The sequence below is a fragment of the Sinohyriopsis cumingii genome, chromosome 9 (assembly GCF_028554795.1).
Source record: "Sinohyriopsis cumingii isolate HCF-2022 chromosome 9, ASM2855479v2, whole genome shotgun sequence".
Lineage (NCBI taxonomy): Eukaryota > Metazoa > Mollusca > Bivalvia > Unionida > Unionidae > Sinohyriopsis > Sinohyriopsis cumingii.
In genome coordinates, this window is record NC_142969.1 from 4,307,362 (window position 1) to 4,329,841 (window position 22,480).

Consider the following 22,480-nt stretch of genomic DNA (forward strand, 5'->3'; position numbering starts at 1 on the left):
GTATGCTAATTCAGTGGAGGATGTGTATTAAGTGGGTATGCTAATACAGTGGAGGATGTGTATTAAGTGGGTATGCTAATACAGTGGAGGATGTGTATTAAGTGGGTATGTTAATATAGTGGAGGATGTGTATTAAGTGGGTATGCTAATACAGTGGAGGATGTGTATTAGGTGGGTATGCTAATGTAGTGGAGGATGTGTATTAAGTGGATATGCTAATGTAGTGGAGGATGTGTATTAAGTGGGTATGTTAATATAGTGGAGGATGTGTATTAAGTGGGTATGCTAATACAGTGGAGGATGTGTATTAAGTGGGTATGCTAATGTAGTGGAGGATGTGTATTAAGTGGGTATGCTAATGTAGTGGAGGATGTGTATTAAGTGGATATGCTAATGTAGTGGAGGATGTGTATTAAGTGGGTATGTTAATATAGTGGAGGATGTGTATTAAGTGGGTATGCTAATACAGTGGAGGATGTGTATTAAGTGGGTATGCTAATGTAGTGGAGGATGTGTATTAGGTGGGTATGTTAATATAGTGGAGGATGTGTATTAAGTGGGTATGCTAATACAGTGGAGGATGTGTATTAGGTGGGTATGCTAATGTAGTGGAGGATGTGTATTAGGTGGGTATGTTAATATAGTGGAGGATGTGTATTAAGTGGGTATGCTAATATAGTGGAGGATGTGTATTAAGTGGGTATGCTAATACAGTGGAGGATGTGTATTAGGTGGGTATGCTAATATAGTGGAGGATGTGTATTAAGTGGGTATGCTAATACAGTGGAGGATGTGTATTAGGTGGATGTGCTAACTTTAAAAATAACTAAAAGCACATACATACATTTCTACTAATTCTAACTTGAAAAATATATATCTTAAAATATTCTCATAAGTTTCAGTTTTGCAAGACAGATGATCATAATTCAATGCAATGTTGTCATAGGTTATTGCTTAAAGCAGGTTTAAATGTATATATTTAGCATTATTGAACTTTGTAACTCATTATTTAGCAACTCTTTTCTATATTTTTAAGAATCCTCAACGCGAGAAAAGCAGTTTTAAATATACAAACAAGGAAATGAAATAAAAAGAATATGTACATTTCTAAATTCAAGAAAACATGTTTCAAAAAGTATTAGTTGTCAAGTACAATGATGATCGTTAATTATTAATTGCAGCTATTGTTTTTCAATACAGCCTTGTACAACGAATCTAAGAACATTTGGTCATGAAAACAATGTGTAATAATCTTTGCATAGTGCTAAAAACAATGCGACACAGTGATCTATATTTTAGAGTATGCAGTTTGTTTACTGGCACAACATATTTCCATTGCATCAGTTAGTTGTATATTCCATTCTGCAAGTAGAAAAAAATTGTGAAATAACCTTATTATGACAAAACTGTCACTATATACATTTACGTTTCTCTCATTCCTTCAATTTTAATCTCCCTTGAAATATAGAACTGCTTATTTGTCTAGACGATACTCTTATAACCTTAGTCAATTAAAACTTCATTTAAAACAAATAATTGAGAATGTCATACAAAGTTTGTTCAGGACAGATATCCCGAACACATGGAACAAAACGCGTTCACTCACGTAGCTAATCGGATGAAGAATATCCTGCCATTTTTAAGACTTGGAAATAAGAAAAAAAAAATGGATTTACAAGAACGTATACCCATGCTATAAAGAATAGATCAATATAAAGAATTTTAGTACTTAATTAAACTAACCACAATTAGGCTGCAAGCTTAAATGATCATATCAACAAAATCAGGAGGTGACGCCATACCTTTGTGAAGTAATTAGAAAAGGAGGAGGAGGAGCGAATTAAGAAGAAATTGTAAAGAAATTGATGCTGTAAATTGCAACGTTATTATTATTATTATTATTATTATTATTATTATTATATATTTCAATTATTACTAGTTGTGGTAGCAGCAGTAGTAACAGTTATAGCATTTTGAAAACTCACGTCATAAGACACATTTCCGACTCCATACACCTTAGGCCGTTTTATTTTAAACTGAAATAAACCGAGAGACGTTGTTAGGATATATTACGACAGAAGATTTGTCAAAGTATTAAAACAAACGAGGGGTTTAGGAAAGATACAACAAATAATCTAAATTATAATTTATGAAAATATATAATTATAACAGAAGATGATTTAAAATTAACCTTTTTGTATGACGGTAAAATTTTCACTTTGTAGAAATTGATGAGCTCTAACGGCTCTGTGGTCATAAATTAAAGAATTAAAACCAGCACGTTTTATAAAATTTAACAAATAATTTAGTTAGGAAAGTTATAAAATGAAAATGCAAGAGGCAGTTCCAGTATTATGAATTGAATCCAAACTAATCTTAACAAATTCTATTCAAATCCAAAAGAATAGAACTTTCCGAATCCAAAAGAATAAAACTCTTCTAATGTACGTATCACCATGGCATTGTCCAAAACTCCTTTGAATAATTCACAATAGTCCCAGAATTATGTTTTAGTCCAAAGAACACTCTGTGATTCAAATGAATTATCCTAACAAATGCCTCCTCTCACATTATCTAAACACAACATTAAACATATTTGCAGACTGATTTCAACACATCACATAAGAATCCAAAGTAGGAATGAATCAAAAATAGGAATTGATTAATTAATCCGCTCTCTCCTTATATACACATTCAAGAGTATATTATGACTATATGTTGCAATATACCCCACGTGATAGATCTAACTACTCGTTATAAGATTCCGCAAAACCTATTCACATGACTTAACCCATCCATTGGGAAATAACTTAATTCTTCTAAGAACACACCTGACCCACCAGGAAATGAAAAATTAACCCAAACAGGTTTTATTATTAGAAACTCGATAGCATATATTTATATATCCTATGAATCTGCAGACACTGTTATATCTTAAAATAGAATCTATTACCGTGTACAAAATTTGATAAGTAATATGTTCTTTGTAGATAATGACTACAATTTACAGTCACAAAAATGCAATTGATATAGAAACAGAGATATACCAATAGTTACAAAAAATATAGAAATACATAACACCGTAACAGAATAGTTAACAAAACAAATAGATATACATAATACCATAACAGTCTTATCACGTTTCTGTTAAGACGTATGTGCTTAATCCTTTTAAAGCATAGCTAGATGTTACCATGGAATGTTTGAAAGTGCAATAGTGTTCTTATTGGTTAGATGCCTTCAATAGATGAAAATACGACCAATCCAACATCGTCGTTCATATACCTCTTTCTTGCTTGCGCTTGAGTTCACTTCATCTCCATATGATGATCCAGATAAGTTGTTTTCCGTGTTTCCTAGTAAATATTTCAGGTCATAAGTACATTAGTTTCTTAAAAATATCGTCCTCCTAGTTACATCATAAGGATTCAAAATATAACGGCCTTTACATAGTATTTTATGTGTTGTGTCTAAACGTATTCTTTAAAAGGAAAAAACAAAGCAATGATATGGCATCTTATAGTCATGTCTCAGGTATTAAAGGTGTATGTCTCAACCATTCCATCACTTGTCTTGTAGCTGTTGCATTTCTTTTAAAATTATTTTGTCTATTTAATTTCATTTTGTGAAATATAGCTGTTGGAACTCAGTCAAAATAGCAGGCGTGTTCTCGTTTCCACACAATGATAATGTTAAGTGGTATTTTCTCAAATATTTAGTCAAAGAGTGATAACATAACCTAAACGTTTATCACAAGTGGGCAAAGAAAATCAAATAAATATATATGCATAAAATTGTTTGTACGTGTAAGTTTAAATAACTGTATCGGGATGCTGTAACCTTTCTCCCCATCAAATCATATCTATACTGACCCTCCTCATTGCCTTGATAGTAATTCGGCTTATAAGGATGCGGACTATGGCCGAGCATATCGGACGGATTGAAGCCACAGCTGACGTGTTTCATCCAGTCAGAGGTGTGCCATTTCGTTGCTATGTATTGATTTGTCTGCTTGGAGATGCTGTCACTAAAACAAAAAAAAGTAAACAACATTGTGTAGAATAAATGTACTGTTGTCAACGACAAACAAAACCCAAACATTTATCGTAAATACTGATGCGTTCACTGAGAGAAAAATGATTGTCCACTATTAACATTTGGTTGTCCAGGATGTCCATGTTGTCCAGACTGTCCAGGTTGTCCAGTGTTCCAGGGCTGCATATATTTTTACCACTGTTGTCATCTATAAATTCGTACTTATTTGTGTAATCCTTGGTTTAACTTAATTTCAAATATCCACATCTCATTGATATTTGCTATTTTATTTAAAATATCCACATTCACATTGATTATTGCTATTAATTTAAAATATTCACATTTTCATTGATATTTGCTATTAATTTCTAATATCCACATTCTCAATGATATTTGCTATTAATTTCTAATATCCACATTCTCATTGATATTTGCTATTAATTTCAAATGTCCACATTCACATTGATTATTGCTATTAATTTCTAATATCCACATTCTCATTGATATTTGCTATTAATTTCAAATGTCCACATTCTAATTGATATTTTCTATTTTATTTCAAATATTCACATTCACATTGATTAGTGCTACTAATTTCAAATATCCACATTTTCATTGATATTTGCTATTTTATTTCAAATATCCACATTTTCATTTATATTTGCTATTAATTTCAAATATTCACATTCTCAATGATATTTGCTATTGTATTTCAAATATCCACATTTTCATTGATATTTGCTATTTTATTTCAAATATCCACATTTTCATTGATATTTGCTATTAATTTCAAATATCCACATTCTCATTGATATTTGCTATTAATTTCAAATATCCACATTCTCAATGATATTTGCTATTTTATTTCAAATATCCACATTTTCATTGATATTTGCTATTCAATTTCTAATATCCACATTCTCATTGATATTTTCTATTAATTTCAAATATCCACATTCTCAATGATATTTGCTATTTTATTTCAAATGTCCACATTCTCATTGATATTTGCTATTAATTTAAAATATCCACATTCGCATTGATATTTTCTATTAATTTCAAATATCCACATTCTCATTGATATTTTCTATTAATTTCAAATATCCACATTCTCAATGATATTTGCTATTTTATTTCAAATGTCCACATTCTCATTGATATTTGCTATTAATTTCAAATATTCACATTCTCATTGATATTTGCTATTAATTTCAAATATCCACATTCGCATTGATATTTGCTATTAATTTCAAATATCCACATTCTCATTGATATTTGCTATTAATTTCAAATATCCACATTCTCATTGATATTTGCTATTAATTTCAAATGTCCACATTCTAATTGATATTTTCTATTTTATTTCAAATATTCACATTCACATTGATTAGTGCTACTAATTTCAAATATCCACATTTTCATTGATATTTGCTATTTTATTTCAAATATCCACATTTTCATTTATATTTGCTATTAATTTCAAATATTCACATTCTCAATGATATTTGCTATTGTATTTCAAATATCCACATTTTCATTGATATTTGCTATTTTATTTCAAATATCCACAATTTCATTGATATTTGCTATTAATTTCAAATATCCACATTCTCATTGATATTTGCTATTAATTTCAAATATCCACATTCTCAATGATATTTGCTATTTTATTTCAAATATCCACATTTTCATTGATATTTGCTATTCAATTTCTAATATCCACATTCTCATTGATATTTTCTATTAATTTCAAATATCCACATTCTCAATGATATTTGCTATTTTATTTCAAATGTCCACATTCTCATTGATATTTGCTATTAATTTAAAATATCCACATTCGCATTGATATTTTCTATTAATTTCAAATATCCACATTCTCATTGATATTTTCTATTAATTTCAAATATCCACATTCTCAATGATATTTGCTATTTTATTTCAAATGTCCACATTCTCATTGATATTTGCTATTAATTTCAAATATTCACATTCTCATTGATATTTGCTATTAATTTCAAATATCCACATTCGCATTGATATTTGCTATTAATTTCAAATATCCACATTCTCATTGATATTTGCTATTAATTTCAAATATCCACATTCGCATTGATATTTTCTATTAATTTCAAATATCCACATTCTCATTGATATTTGCTATTAATTTCAAATATCCACATTCGCATTGATATTTTCTATTAATTTCAAATATCCACATTCTCATTGATATTAGCTATTTTATTTAAAAAATATCCACATTCTCAATGATATTTGCTCTTTTATTCAAGGGCTTTCCAAGTATTTATTCTGATGTTGTACCACCATTTACTGTTGTTGTTGTTGTTGTGGGGTTTAACGCCATTTTTCAGCACACGATAGGCTATATATGGCGGCCAGTATTAATGGTGGAGGAAGAACCCGGGAAAACCTCGGAAAGAACCACCGACCCACGAGAAGCTACTGGCAAGCTTTCTCAAATACCCACATTGGCTGAATCTTAGACTCGAACTGACGCAGGCAGAGGCGAGATGGCAGTGATCCGTAACGAAGAGCGCTTTAGACCACTCAGCCAATCGGCCCCCCCCCCATTTACTGTAACTAAGAAACGGAGTAGGACATTAAATAGACATGTATGTCTTTTGTCGCCATACAGTATTAACCTATTTAATCTGTTCCAACATTTTGTAAGTGTCGCAGATTTGTAGAGGTTCGATAATACTTTTGCTCCTTGTTTGAAGTTTTGTGTGAGTGAAAAATTATTCATAAATTAACCCCACCCCACCCCAACCCCCGATTTTTTTTTTTTTTTTTTTTTTTTTTTACGAGAAACGCCTGCGCTATTGCAGGAAACCTGAAAAAAATTGGAACTCATTTAGAAAACAAGAAAAGTAATACTAACGTCTAAATGCTTTTAAACGTTCAAAACTATCATAAGAACATTTGTTCCAGTCTGCTTTGAATAAGACAATTAATAGTAAAAGAAGCATGAATCATTCTCACCTGTACTGAGAAGTTTAATACTTTAGTTTATATGTGCAAATATAACATACATAGATAGATAGATAGATAGATAGATAGATAGATAGATAGATAGATAGATAGATAGATTAGTTCAGTTGTGAAATTGTATTCTTAAATTTGTATACCTCCGATATATCAGCTCATTAGATGTCTTCCACTGTGTCGTTTTTCTTTTATAAAAAAGAACCGCAACAATCACAAGGATTAAAAGAACAGAAAGTGATGTCCCTGTTGCAACAGCCACAATAAGGACGAAGTTATCTGTATCAAATGAAATTAAACAATAATTAATGTAAGGGCGTGTTTCGGTTTACACTGACTACTAGGGGTGTCATTTAATTAATTAAAAAATACAATTCACAACATGAATGTCCTCAACATGGGATAAGTATTGACATATAAAATAAGAATTACTTACATAAAGCTGTATATAAATCAGTACTCAAATCCAGTCAAAGATTTAATTTATAGCTGACAAGAAAATGTTTGTTTACTTGTCCATAATACTTTTTGTTCCCATTTTGTCACAATGAATGTTAGATAAAATAAATGAGCCGGGCTTACATCTGAACCTTCAATAAAATATATTACAAGCAATGCTAGGAATAGTGCTCAGTTTGATAACGTTATAATTCAAACATGTAAAAGATTGGAAAGCATTTTCACAAGTACACAGTTCTGATATGTTTCACGTGCCCACTTTAGTTAACAGATTTATATGAAGAAAGAAAAATAATCCGGCTTGTTATACATGTGATCGCATCTGTTAAATATGTCATGAACTCATCGTACATTTGACATATAATACACATGTTAAATATGTCGTGAATCTATTGTAAATTTGACATATTTACACAAGTTAAGTATGTCATGAACTCATCGTACATTTGGCATATAAAACGTATATTAAATATGTCATGAACCCATCGTACATTTGACATATAACACGCATGTTAAATATGTCATGAACGTATCGTACATTTGACATTAATACGCAGGTTAAATATATCATGAATTCATCGTAAATTTGACATATAATACACCTGTTAAGTATTCATGAATTCATCGTACATTTGACATATAATACACGTGTTAAGTATGGCATGAACTCATGGTACATTTGACATATAATACACATGTTAAGTATGGCATGAACTCGTCGTACATTTGACATATAATACACATGTTAAGTATGTCATGAACCCATCGAACATTTGACATATAAAATACGTGTTAAGTATGTCATGAACCAGTCGTATATTTGGCATATAGTACGCATGTTAAATATGTCATGAACCCATCGTACATTTGACATATAATATACATGTTAAGTTTGTCATGAACCCATCGTACATTTGATATATAAAACAGATGTCAAGTATGTCACGAACTCATCATCCATTTGACATATAATACACGTGTTAAGTATGTAATGAATTCATCGTACATTTGACATATAATACACGTGTTAAGTATATCCTAAACTCATCATACATTTGACATATAATACATGTGTTAAGTATGTCATGAACTCATCGTACATTTGACATATAATACACGTGTTAAGTATATCCTCAACTCATCGTACATTTGACATATGATACACATGTTAAGTATGTCATGAACTCATCATACATTTGACATATAATGCACGTGTTAAGTATGTCCTGACCTCATCGTACATTTGACATATAATACACACGTTAAGTATGTCATGAACTCATCGTACATTTGACATATAATACACGTGCTAAGTATATCCTGAACTCATCGTACATTTGACATATAAGATACATGTTAAGTATGTCATGAACTCATCGTACATTTGACATATAATACACGTGCTAAGTATATCCTGAACTCATCGTACATTTGACATATAAGATACATGTTAAGTATGTCATGAACTCATCGTACATTTGACATATAATACACGTGCTAAGTATATCCTGAACTCATCGTACATTTGACATATAAGATACATGTTAAGTATGTCATGAACTCGTCATACATTTGACATATACCACTGGTGTTAAGTATGTCATGAACCCATCGTACCTTTGACATATGATACACATGTTAAGTATGTCATGAACCCATCGTACCTTTGACATATAGAACAGATGATGATATACATGCTCTGCATACGTTGACACTTTACCTGCGTACTGGCTGCAAACTAACTAGCTTTTATATTCAGCACGTAGTAGTGGTGCACTAATACGGTATAAATGGTGCATAAACTATCCTTTTTATTTATTTTTAATAATTAAATTCAATTATTTGTGTTTGGAATGCATTTATATTTGCAGAAATAACTGCCTATCTCTGAATTGTGTATACAACGCAATGGAACCGTTGTACTGGAGAATTATAACAGAAGATATATAAATAAATCAAAGATTATTTATAAGTTAAATTACATACCTTGTTCTGATCGATTTTCCTCATTTTATTCAACCTAAATATGAAATGATGAGAGGAAAGTCCAAGAAGTTGTAATAAAAATAAACAACTTAAACTTACCTTCCTTCTTTTTAGGCCTAAAAGAGAAACGCATGAAACAAATCAATACAGCTTATAATACGATAAATCGAACCCCAAAACATAAATTGTAAACATTGTGTATGATAATAAAAAATGAACAAATGTTGAGAGGCATCGTGCAAATTATTATTGTTATTATTATTTTAATCTATATTTCTTTCTGTCCTTGCGACCAAGTGTGATTTTACTTATGAAACCGTCTGTCAGTTCATTTATATGACCTTTCATCCATGATATAACAATAATTCCTTCATACATTTATTCATGCACCAATCTCTCTCTCTCTCTCTCTCTCTCTCTCTCTCTCTCTCTCTATATATATATATATATATATATATATATATAGATAGATAGATAGATAGATAGATAGATAGAGAGAGACAGAGAGAGGAGGGAGTGAGAGAGAGAGAGTGAGTGAGCTGTCTTTGAAAGAGATTAATGTTTGAATTAATGATGAAGGGGTAATATTTCCAATTCAGATTAGGACAGTACATGAAAGTTACATTTATAATTATCCCTATTGTTGCTTTTGCTGTTATTATTCATTAGAAAGACACTCTTCATAAAACTGTGGACATTCGGCGCATGCTGTTACAACCAATAACTGGAAGGATGTATTGACACTTTAGAGTTAGTTCAATTGATGCATTTTCATCTTAAGTCACTAATAAATGCATTGTTTATGGATGATCATCGTGGATAAAAGTAACATAAAAGAGATATTTCTGATGTGTTAATCAGGTTTTATGGCCGTCAGAGTTTGCCTGCCATGGCTTCTAGTTCTCGCAGAAAGTGTGATTTAAGAAAGCAAGTTTTATGTATTATTTTCAGGGGAAATTTCAACATTAAAGTGTATATTTATATTCCTTATTGCTGTTGTAAGAAGAAATGGACAAAGCTGATAATGAACTATTTATTTATTATGAAAAGAATTGTTATTTTGCACTCACATGGAATGAGCAGTATTTTTAAAATATAACGTGGAAAAACTACTCCCTGTCAATCCCTATGATTTACCACAACTTTTGATAAAGGCGATAACATTTATTTTATATAAATATTTGATACAAATGTATTTATTTAATTTACTATGTTATATGGTCTCCTCCCTTATCAGTTATTCTTCAAAAATGTTTACAGACAACACAACATTTAATTTTACTAAATAAAATAGTAAACAGAATGAAAAAACAGTAATAATTCTATACTTACGTGCATGTTGGGCGATTGTCGATAAGGATACATTCGTAGCCTGTAGTACAGGCTCCTTTCAGTGATTGATGACTCTTACACAAAATCTGGTCTGCAGGAGTGTCATTAGGCACTAAGAAGGAAGAATTATGTCACTGGATATTATTACGGTTGATTCGTTCATCTTAGCATTACAAAAGCCCGAATTCAGTGACAGCAGTGACAACGACAATGACATGCCCTTCTTTATTTAGTCGTGAAAATTAGATGGCGAGGTCATGCAGGAAAACGTTAAAATTAAATTTAATCTAAAACACATAACATTAATCTTGATCTAAAATACTTAACATTTATCTTGATCTAAAACACTTAACATTAATATTGGTCTAAAACACTTAATATTAACCTTGATCTAAAACACTTAATATTAACCTTGATCTAAAACACTTAACATTAATCTTGGTCTAAAACACTTAACATTAATCTTGGTTTAAAATACTTAACATTAACCTTGGTCTAAAACACTTAATATTAACCTTGATCTAAAACACTTAACATTAATCTTGGTCTAAAACACTTGATATTAACCTTGATCTAAAACACTTAACATTAGCCTTGATCTAAAACACTTAACATTAACCTTGATCTAAAACACTTAACATTAATCTTGGTCTAAAACATTTAACATTAACCTTGGTTTAAAACACTTAACATTAACCTTGATCTAAAATACTTAACATTAACCTTGATCTAAAACACTTAACATTAACCTTGATCTAAAACACTTAACATTAACCTTGATCTAAAACACTTAACATTAACCTTGATCTAAAACACTTAACATTAACCTTGATCTAAAACACTTAACATTAACCTTGATCTAAAACACTTAACATTAACCTTGGTCTAAAACACTTAACATTGACCTTGGTCTAAAACACTTAACATTAACCTTGGTCTAAAACACTTAACATTAACCTTCGTCTAAAACACTTAACATTGACCTTGGTTTAAAACACTTAACATTAACCTTGATCTAAAACACTTAACATTAACCTTGGTCTAAAACACTTAACATTGACCTTGGTCTAAAACACTTAACACTGACCTTGGTTTAAAACACTTAACATTAACCTTGATCTAAAACACTTAACATTGACCTTGGTCTAAAACACTTAACATTGACCTTGGTCTAAAACACTTAACATTAACCTTGGTCTAAAACACTTAACATTAACCTTGGTTTAAAACACTTAACATTAACCTTGATCTAAAACACTTAACATTAATCTTGGTCTAAAACCCTTAACATTAATGTGACTAAGGACTTGCGTCGTGTACCAATGTGCGTGGTTATCATGATCGATTGCGGTGCACGATTCCCGTGCGCAGGAGTATTAAAATCACTTCCCCGCCAAACTAACAAAAAGCTTCAGACATTCCTACTCTAGGCTGGAGACGGACAACACCTCGAGCAGTGCGAGTTGTGAAGAGCACTTGTTTTGAATATAATTTGGAAAAATTATACCCTTCGAGTCTGGTAAGGGATAATTAGTTTTTCTGTGATAAAATTATAAATGCTGGTGGGTGGGTTGTATACTGTGTATTGCATTTGTGTCGGTTATAGTCTGTATTGTATTTGTTTTGTATTCTAAGTATGCGTTTTGTATTGTTTTAGATTTACCTCGTACCATTTATAAATCCCACAATCGATGACCTAGTCTTATTATTTCAACCCGAAACGAAACGAAAGATAGCTCACATTAACCTTGGTCCAAAACACTTAACATTAACCTTGGTCCAAAACACTTAATATTAACCTTGGTCCAAAACACTGAACATTAACCTTGGTCTAAACACTTAAAATTAATCTTAACCTAGATCAAATTCACTTCCATATTGTATCTAAAACTTGTATCATTGTATTCACGTAATTATTTTAGTTCTTGTCTTCATGGCAGTGACAATGGTGAGGATGATAATGGCAACAACAATAATGATAACGATAATAGCTGTATGATTGTATAATACTAAACATAACTCCAAACAAAATTTTACAAAAAAGGCAAAAATGTTAGTCATAAAGATATATTTTACAGTCGTTTCCCTCCACATTAAGTCGAAGAGCAGAGCTCTTTTCTCCAGCTATTGAGATCTTCTCTCCAGCTGCTAACTTTGCATTAGCATCCCCCAACTTCAGCAAAGCATCGTCCGAATCCCTTGTGACAGTGAAGTATTCCACAATCAAACTACCTCGTCTAGAAGAACAAATAGGATGCACACATTCAGTTAGCTTGGTGATATAATAAGTTATTAGCTAAATAAAATATGCATACATTTATTGTCATGTAAAATATGCATACATTTATTGTCGTTTAAAATATGCATACATGTATTGTCATGTAAAATACGCATACATGTATTGTCATGTAAAATACGCATACATCTATTGTCGTGTTGTAAAATATGCATACATCTATTGTCGTGTAAAATATGCATACATGTATTGTCATGTAAAATACGCATACATCTATTGTCATGTAAAATATGCATACATTTATTGTCGTGTAAAATACGCATACATGTATTGTCGTGTAAAATATGCATACATTTATTGTCATGTAAAATATGCATACATCTATTGTCGTGTAAAATATGCATACATGTATTGTGTAAAATATGCATACATGTATTGTCGTGTAAAATATGCATACATTTATTGTCATGTAAAATATGCATACATTTATTGTCATGTAAAATATGCATACATGTATTGTCGTGTAAAATACGCATACATGTATTGTCGTGTAAAGTATGCATACATTTATTGTCATGTAAAATATGCATACATCTATTGTCGTGTAAAATATGCATACATGTATTGTGTAAAATATGCATACATGTATTGTCGTGTAAAATATGCATACATTTATTGTCATGTAAAATATGCATACAGTTATTGTCATGTAAAATATGCATACATGTATTGTCATGTAAAATACGCATACATGTATTGTCGTGTAAAATATGCATACATCTATTTTCGTGTAAAATATGCATACATGTATTGTGTAAAATATGCATACATGTATTGTCGTAATCATTTCCACCTCTTGAAAGCTTATTGAAATACAAAACGAAAAAAGTAATCGATGCATTTATGTTATGGCGCGGAATTCTGCCATTCGTACACTGTACCAGAAGCGTGTATTTACATAATCACCGTAACCATTTGTAATAGAATAAATTGTAAATTCTTACCTAATTGAAACTATAACGACTCTGACAAACAGTTGATCCATCTTGGTTCGGTAGAACTCGCTGAGCTAATTGGAATAAACAAATACTTATATGTTACAAGTACGTCTGAATATTAGTACGAGTTATGAAACAAATGTACGAGTCAGAAGGACTAAAATCATTCTGAGGTAGACTCTTGAATAAAGGGCCGACATTTCAAATTAAAATTAAATACATATTGATACACTTGTTGCTAGCAATCTTATTTTCAGCGTACTATTTTCAGCCATTGTCTGTTCTTCAAAATAATTTAACTAACACGCGTTGTTCAAATAACATAAAATTCCTACATGGACATTTTGGAAGCTGGCATCTGACAGAAAATTAATCTGCATATGGATTACTATTTTTGAATGATGCGTTTCGAACAATTTGCTGTATACATTTTGAAAGAAAATGATGATATAGAAAGGAAGAAAACCACACAATTATAAAATAAATAACATATAAATAGGATGTTTAAGAACCAGAATTGCACATTATTCTGTCAGCAATGTCCATCTCTCGTTGCAGAAAAATATGGATTTTTTTGTTATTCTTTCTCTATCACTGTTACGCTGTCAAATCAGGATCGATACAACCATATTATGTTTCACATAAATTTTGCATTAGAATATTAAGTACACGCATGAAGTATAAATATAAATACAAAGAACACCCTGGTGACACATATATTGGGTAGAATATCGATTTTGTCTCTCATATACCATTATTCAACTTACCGCATCCTGAACGTGCCGTTCTACTTTGTCGTAGTTTTCTGGAACTTTGATATCAATTGATGCATGAAGATTAAAGTCCAAAGTAATGATGGCTTTATATTTGGAATCAGTAGCTGAAAGAAAGCGTAAAACACTCTAAACTAAGTATCTGTAACTGTAAGAAAGTGTAAAATACCCTCAACCAGGCAAGAGTAGCTGAAAGAAAGCGTAAAACACTAAACGACACATTAATAGCTGAAAGAAAGCTTGGCATACTCTAAACGAGACATGGGTAGATAAAGAAAATGTATAACACATACAACGCACGATGCATGAATGAATGATCGGCGTGCCATTTAATATCATATATTAATGGGTCATTGTTTAATTATAATTAAAACAACTCTTAACTGGACTGAGTAGATCAGACATAAAATCTATGACAAATTCTTCTATATCGTCCGTACACACTTGATAAGTAATCATCAAATTCTGGTAAATGACAATCTTCATTTAATTTTGTTTAAATTTCTGTGTGAGCATGCTGTCTGCCAGATTTAAGGGTGTGTGTGCGATGTTACTATATCACATCAATGAGGTTACTATATTACGTCAATAAGGTTACTATATTACATTAATGAGGTTACTATATTACATTAATGAGGTTATTATATTACATCAATGGGGTTACTGTATTACATCAATGAGGTTACTATATTATATCAATGAAGTTAATATATTACATCAATGAGGTTACTATATTATATCAGTGAGGTTACTATATTACATCAACGAGGTTACTATATTACATCAATGAGGTTACTATATTACATCAATGGGGTTACTGTATTACATCAATGGGGTTACTATATTATATCAGTGAGGTTACTATATTACATCAATGAGGTTACTATATTACGTCAATAAGGTTACTATATTACATTAATGAGGTTACTATATTACATCAATGAGGTTATTATATTACACATCAATGAGGTTACTATATTACACATCAGTGAGGTTACTATATTACATCAATGAGGTTACTATATTACACATCAATGAGGTTACTATATTACATCAATGAGGTTACTATATTACACATCAGTGAGGTTACTATATTACATCAATGAGGTTACTATATTACACATCAATGAGGTTACTATATTACATCAATGAGGTTACTATATTACATTAATGAGGTTACTATATTACACATCAATGAGGTTACTATATTACATCAATGACATGAGAAGGTGTGCAAGTACTTAGTACTCACCATTTACAGTCACTGGTGTCGTAGTCTTCGGAACATCTGTATGCACAAAGAGAGACGGGTTAAAGGCAAACTAACTGAATTTTATTTTCTGATATCCATACATGATAACATGTATGTAAAATCCTCTCCTAGGACACAACTGAAATACGTAACACATTTTTCTATTCTGAAAAATCTTTCTGCACTGAAGAATCCAAGCTGTTTTTGCAACTTGTTACATGCCAAGTTTCCCAGTGTTCAGGTCACACACACACACACACACACACACACACACACACACACACACACACTTGTAAATATCTTTAAAAGCCTTTACACGAATATGTAATTTGATCACTAATGTTTGCTTTTGGTAGCTGTGCCCACCAGTTACTAAATTATATTATTTGGTCGAAAATGTTTGCATAGAAGGGATAAAAAAAAAACTTTCATATTGATCCTAATCATTGGATAAGGGAAATATTTATATTTTAGCTGCATGCATCAACAGAATCCGTACCTTCCATGCATGTTCTATTGCCATCAAAGATATATCCAATATGGCATTGGCACTTGAAAGATCCATACACATTATAGCACCCAGAATTGTTCATTTCCTTGCATATTTCAGGATTTATTTCACATTCGTTTACATCTTGACTGCAGTTAACTCCCATCCAGCCCTCTTTGCAGAGGCATGTTCCATTATTCGGATCACAAGCTTGGGATTTGTTTATTGAATTCGATATGTTACAGTTGCAATGCAGGCTGCAATTCATTCCAAAAGTGTTGTTTGTACAAGCTGAAAAGATTATACATATTTAGAAACCAGCAAGAGCCTTAATTATCACAGATTTGGAAAAGAAAGGCCCAAGTTTTACTTTTCCATACAAAGGAACTTTCTTGATAATTGATCATCGTGAACAAAATGAAACAATTAACTGTCGAAGAAGAAGAAGAAGAGAAAGAAGAGAAAAAATAAGACGACGATGATGATAACAAAGGAAAACAAGAGGAAAAAATGATGATGATGGTAATGAAATAGTTATGTCAATCTCAGTAAATGCATAATTCTAGTGGAAGTATGTGATGACGTATCAACCTGTGTGCTTTATGTAAACTTTTAGTACGATTTAATACAATTCAGTACAATTCAATTCAATACAATTCAGTACAATTCAATACAATTTAATACAATTTAAAAACCTTGGTAAGGTCGATGCCTCTCCACTACTAAATACCCGCTCCCCAGAAAGGGTTTGACAGTGAAAGCATTTTGAAGTGCTATTCCTTCCATGGTTCGCTATCACAAATTCCATCATTTGATACGATTTTCAGCAGCAGAACACATATTCGACATTCTACATCCCTGTGTTTCACCCTTTGTAAGTTTTCAAAGTTTGATAATCATTCATTGCTAGCGTACAATCAAAGATAACACGTTCGACTCCTACCGAGTCAGTACCTATTGTTTACCCATTAGACCACTACTATAAGGGCCAACCTTTTAAACATACAACTTGAGTTATTCCAAAATTCACCTTTAAGGAAACATTTTTAAAAATCATTCACAAAAGGGACAGAGTGACCTTACAATTCTGCTTGAAGGTTCTCAGATTGTGTAGATCGGTTTCGGAGAAAGACTGGACTTTTGATAACATTTGGAAAGTTAGAGCCAAGCTACATTCCATGGGAAAGTCACTTACTGAGTTTTAAAACTGTATCAAGAACCAGCAAGGTTTATACAGTTACTAATACCGAACACGATGGTTTAATTATATCCTAGGACGTTGGCCTTGACACACATTATAACATGTTTGTCTTTTTATAATTTTGTTGTATCCAATTAGACCCTCTAATCCCAAACCTTTCCCCGCCATCCCAGAGAATACTTGTGAGCAACACGTTGCATGCATGATATGTATTGAGTGTTGTTCATCCTTTGAGTTCGAAGATGATCATGCCATCACTAACTGGTTTGGTTTCTGTGATTACAAAAATGTCTGATCGGTAGCATTTGTGCCCTAAACATGATTGGAGATGCCATTTGAGTTTGTTGGATCGATAGAAGACGTGCCGCAGTTCTGAGTTTTATGCTGCTCGCACTTCTTCACTGCCTCTGCAATTCTCCTGCGTTTATTCTTTAGCTCCAGAGAGGATACGACTACACCGTGTAGAACGATCCAGTGCGATATCGTTTCAAGACTCAAGGTCAGTGATGACTTGTTTAAAGAATTACTCGAGGGAATCTTTGAAGCGTTTCTTCTGCTGACCACTCGTAGATCACTTTCCCTCCTTCAGCTGGCCGTAGAAGATGTTATTCTATATTCACTCTTCTGACATCCTGACCTGCCAATTTCAACTGTAATTTCACCAGCAGAGTGTGTGGATGCTGAGATTGCATACCCGCGTGAAACCCTCAGTTTATGGGAGCCTGTCCTGCCATCTTATCATCATCAGTGTCCTCAGGCAGCCCATGTGAACATCAAATGGCGTCTGTATATAGTACAGGTTTCGAAAGCATTCAGCAGGGTAGAAAACACACTGGCTTTGTAGATCTTAAGTTTTGTTTGCAAATGGATGCCTCTTGGCCTCCACACATTTGTGCGTAATATAGCAAATGGCAACACTTGATTTAGCAATTATAGATTTAGTTTCATCATCCATGTGGACTCCGCGTGACAGTTTACTACACAGATAGGTGAACTTGTCGTCAGCCTAGCGGGTTGGCCTTTTGCTATAACGGTAGTCTCTATGTAGAGCTTTCTTCTTGCAGATTGGTGCATCACTGCTGTATTCTTGATTGTGGCTGTGAAACCGAAACTGTCGGAAGCTGAAGAGAAACGGTCTGCTTCAAGTCATCAGCAATTAAGAGATCACGAACAGCCACTTCCTGTAACGTCTTCACCTGTAGTCTCCTCAAACTGAACAGTTTGCCGTCAATCCGGTATCAAACGTCTATCCCAGTGTCATGGTCCAGGAAGGAACTAATAAACATAGCATACTGAAAAGGACATACAGCCTTGCTTGACTTTTTTGGTGAGTCTGCACGATTCAAATGATTCGCTAGATAGCACAACACACGCGAGCATGTCATCATGGACTTGCAGAAACATCAAGATGAAATTAACAAGGCAACAGAACTTTGAAAAAGGTCTCAACGACTGCGTGAAAGTTTTTTTTTAAGCCAACGAATGTAGTGTCCAGGTTTTATTCCTGGCATTGATCCTGGTGTTCAGATGACTCACCGACATCACGCTGAGAGAGATGTAATAATAGCTTTGCCAAACCATTTGAATAAAGTTCTCTGTGCAGTCAGATTTTTCCATGATCTTCAAGAACCCCTTGGACTGACTGCCAAATTCTTTTGTTAGGTCGATGACAATTCTGTACAGATTATACTCGGGTTAATGATATTGCGTTTGGAGTTGAAGAGCTGCAAACACCATGTATTTTATCCTTTATCCTTTCTGAAGTCGCTATGATTTTAAGGCAGGAGCATTTGATCAGTGTAATGCACGTGGCTTTTCAGCAGAATTCTGATAAAGATCTTGGCAGCTATTGACATAAACTTTTTTAGTAAACGTGGCCAATAGATGCACTCCTGGAATATAATTATCTGAGGCCACGTTGACTGGAATTATTCAGTCAGCTTCTGAGCCATGTTCGGGCAGCTGGCTTTGTAGACCTTTGCTGATATTGCATATAATTCAGGTGCTTTGCCATTTGACTGTAGGTGACTAGTTTTCAGTTTCGTTTGGCGTTGGATATGTGATGTATACATTTCCACTTGGGGTAGTCGATTAATTGCCTCTTCACTAATGGATGGCTTTATATTGAGGATGCTGTTGTAGCGTTTGGCCCATCTTGAAGTATCTTTTCTTTTCTGTGAGCAGTGTGGCGCTTTCCGAACTCAGTATTGCAAATGTTCCTGATGCTTTTGGCCCGTAAATTGTCTTGAAAACGTCAAATAAGTTTTACAGTTGCAGGACTGAATCTCATCTGCCTTGATGCTCAATTATGAGCTCGCAGCTCTTTAAGTCTGAACTGGAACATCCTCTTCATGTTGATGAAGTGCCGTCTTCTAACGAGGCCTTCTATAACCAAAGTTTCTCATTCAGAGGTCTCCCTTCATGTTGATGAAGTGCTGTGTTCTAAAGAGGCCTTCTATAACCGAAGTTTCTCATTCAGAGGTCTCCCTTCATGAAGATGAAGTGCTGTCTTCTAAAGAGGCCTTCTATAACCGAAGTTTCTCATTCAGAGGTCTCCCTTCATGTTGATGAAGTGCTATCTTCTAAAGAGGCCTTCTATAACCGCAGTTTCTCATTCAGAGGTCTCCCTTCATGAAGATGAAGTGCTGTCTTCTAAAGAGGCCTTCTATAACCGAAGTTTCTCATTCAGAGGTCTCCCTTCATGTTGATGAAGTGCTATCTTCTAACGAGGCCTTCTATAACCAAAGTTTCTAATTCAGAGGTCTCCTTGTACTCATCAAACTGATCTTGGTGCTTACGTGTGGTTGGATCCATGACTTTGGATGCATTTGAAAACACAAAGTACCTGATCGATGCCAGTTTTGCTTCTACATTCTCTGAATTTATATTAATTGCATCTGGTTGATTACACAGATCCTTATAATTAAGATTATTATTATTAATTGTCAACACATAGGTAAGCTCATATTTATAGATCCTATGCAATACTATACTCTTAAGATACTTAGGTCACGTGTGCAAAATTTAACTAAAGATGTACGATTTACAGCCCTAAATTATAATAATTAGATAAAATAATGTACCAGGATCGTGTACATCCATCCATCCATCCATCCATCCATCCAGAGAGAGAGAGAGAGGGAGAGAGAGAGAGACAGCGACGGTCTGATAGACAGATGTACAGAGACAGAGAACGAGTCATTATTTTGGTCTTTAGTACGTAAAGAACTTCTTGTATCCTTTACAAATTCTTTGACATTCCGCAGTCCTCTCACAAACACTTCTCTCCCTGGTAAAATTTCCATATTCGAAAATTTAACAACCCCTTAAAATCGACTTCAAATACTTAGTTAAATAAGAAGGTGATTATGATAAAGTCGATGATAAAGTCGATGCTAGTAATGATGACAACCAATTTTACTGGTTCAGTTGATTGTGCTGAAGTATAATGGAAAGTCGATCTGTTTACAGGACTAGGTCTATCACTGAAAGAATAACGATTACAACTGACCCTTTGGTAATTAACTCTACTTACTCCTGAGAGGTCACATAAAGCAACAAAATATATTCAAAACAACAGCTCCTCATTCAAAACGTAGACTAATACACATATGCATATGAAATTCTATTATTGATCAAGAAGAATGGAAACATATCACTCAAATGAATCAATGGAAACATATCACTCAAATGAATCAATGGAAACATATCACTCAAATGAATCAATGGAAACATATCACTCAAATGAATCAATGGAAACATATCACTCAAATGAATCAATGGAAACATATCATTCAAATGAATCAATGGAAACATATCACTTAAAGGAATCAATGGAAACATATCACTCAAATGAATCAATGGAAACATATCACTCAAATGAATTAATGGAAACATATCACTCAAATGAATCAATGGAAACATATCACTTAAAGGAATCAATGGAAACATATCATTCAAACGAGTCAATTGAAACATATCACTCAAAGGAATCAATCAAAGCCTACACGAGAAGAAAATGGACCATTTATAGACCTACCTGCAGTCGAAGTTGTAGTTTCTTTTGTTGAGGTGGTCGTACTGCTACTGCTAGTCAATGCTGATGTTGATGGTGAAGAAGTGCCAGATATAGTTGATGTAGGCGACGAACTTGATGTCCATGGTGTACTTGTACTTGTTGACGATGTGGTTATTTGACTGGTGCCTGTGGTTATTTGACTGGTAGTTGTATTCGTTGGCATCGATGTAAGTGACGTTGAATTTGTTGATATTGTGGTAGCAACACTAGTTGTATTATTTGTAGCCGCAGTCACCGTCAACATGCTTGTGGTTGGTGTGGTGGTAACGCCATTAGTTACAGTAGACTGTATTGCTGAGCTGGTAGATGTTAACGAAGCAGATGTTGTCATTAAAGAAATTGTTGTGACTTCGGAGGTAGTTGTGACCACTGGCGCTGTTGTCGGTGCAGTTGTACTTTTAAATTTTTCAGTGGTCACACCACTGGAGGTAGTTTGGGATGTATCTGCTGTTGTCACTGAACTGCTTGAACTTGGTGTGGTGCTAACTCCAGCAGTTGGAGTCAACGAGCTGGTTGGGTTGACAGATGACGTGGAAGAAGGTGATCCTGTCATTACCGAAGTTGTGATTTTGGATTGTGAAGTTGTACCTTCAGATGTTGTTGTTCTATCACTGGTTGTATCCGCTGTTGTAAG

General features: G+C 33.1%; 1 protein-coding gene across 3 annotated transcripts; it reads right to left on the reverse strand.

The window, feature by feature from the left end:
• Positions 1-319: 319 nt before the first annotated feature.
• Positions 320-22,420, reverse strand: LOC149791192 (uncharacterized). Of its 3 annotated transcripts, none has more exons than XM_089969642.1 (13): positions 21,808-22,420; positions 16,577-16,858; positions 16,078-16,113; positions 14,820-14,932; positions 14,059-14,123; positions 12,895-13,055; positions 10,819-10,930; positions 9,586-9,602; positions 7,185-7,320; positions 3,873-4,021; positions 3,286-3,356; positions 1,986-2,036; positions 320-1,362 (listed from the first exon to the last, which is right to left on the reverse strand). In XM_089969642.1, the coding sequence occupies exons 1-13, from the start codon at positions 22,397-22,399 to the stop codon at positions 1,345-1,347; spliced, it is 1,803 nt and encodes a 600-aa protein (XP_089825768.1). In that variant the 5' UTR covers positions 22,400-22,420; the 3' UTR covers positions 320-1,344. The 3 variants fall into 3 exon arrangements, with proteins under 3 accessions (XP_089825768.1, XP_089825767.1, XP_089825769.1); XM_089969641.1 differs by having other exon boundaries at positions 3,873-4,027; XM_089969643.1 differs by lacking the exon at positions 1,986-2,036 and having other exon boundaries at positions 3,873-4,027.
• Positions 22,421-22,480: the final 60 nt, after the last annotated feature.

Coding starts and splice junctions, on each gene's coding strand:
- LOC149791192 (XM_089969641.1), bottom strand. CDS start 22,399: ATGACAGGATCACCTTCTTCCACGTCATCTGTCAACCCAACCAGCTCG. Junction 16,859..21,807: donor AACTACAACTTCGACTGCAG/GTAGGTCTATAA, acceptor TAATCTTTTCAG/CTTGTACAAACAACACTTTT. Junction 10,931..12,894: donor TAATGTGGAGGGAAACGACT/GTAAAATATATC, acceptor CTTCCTTCTTAG/TGCCTAATGACACTCCTGCA.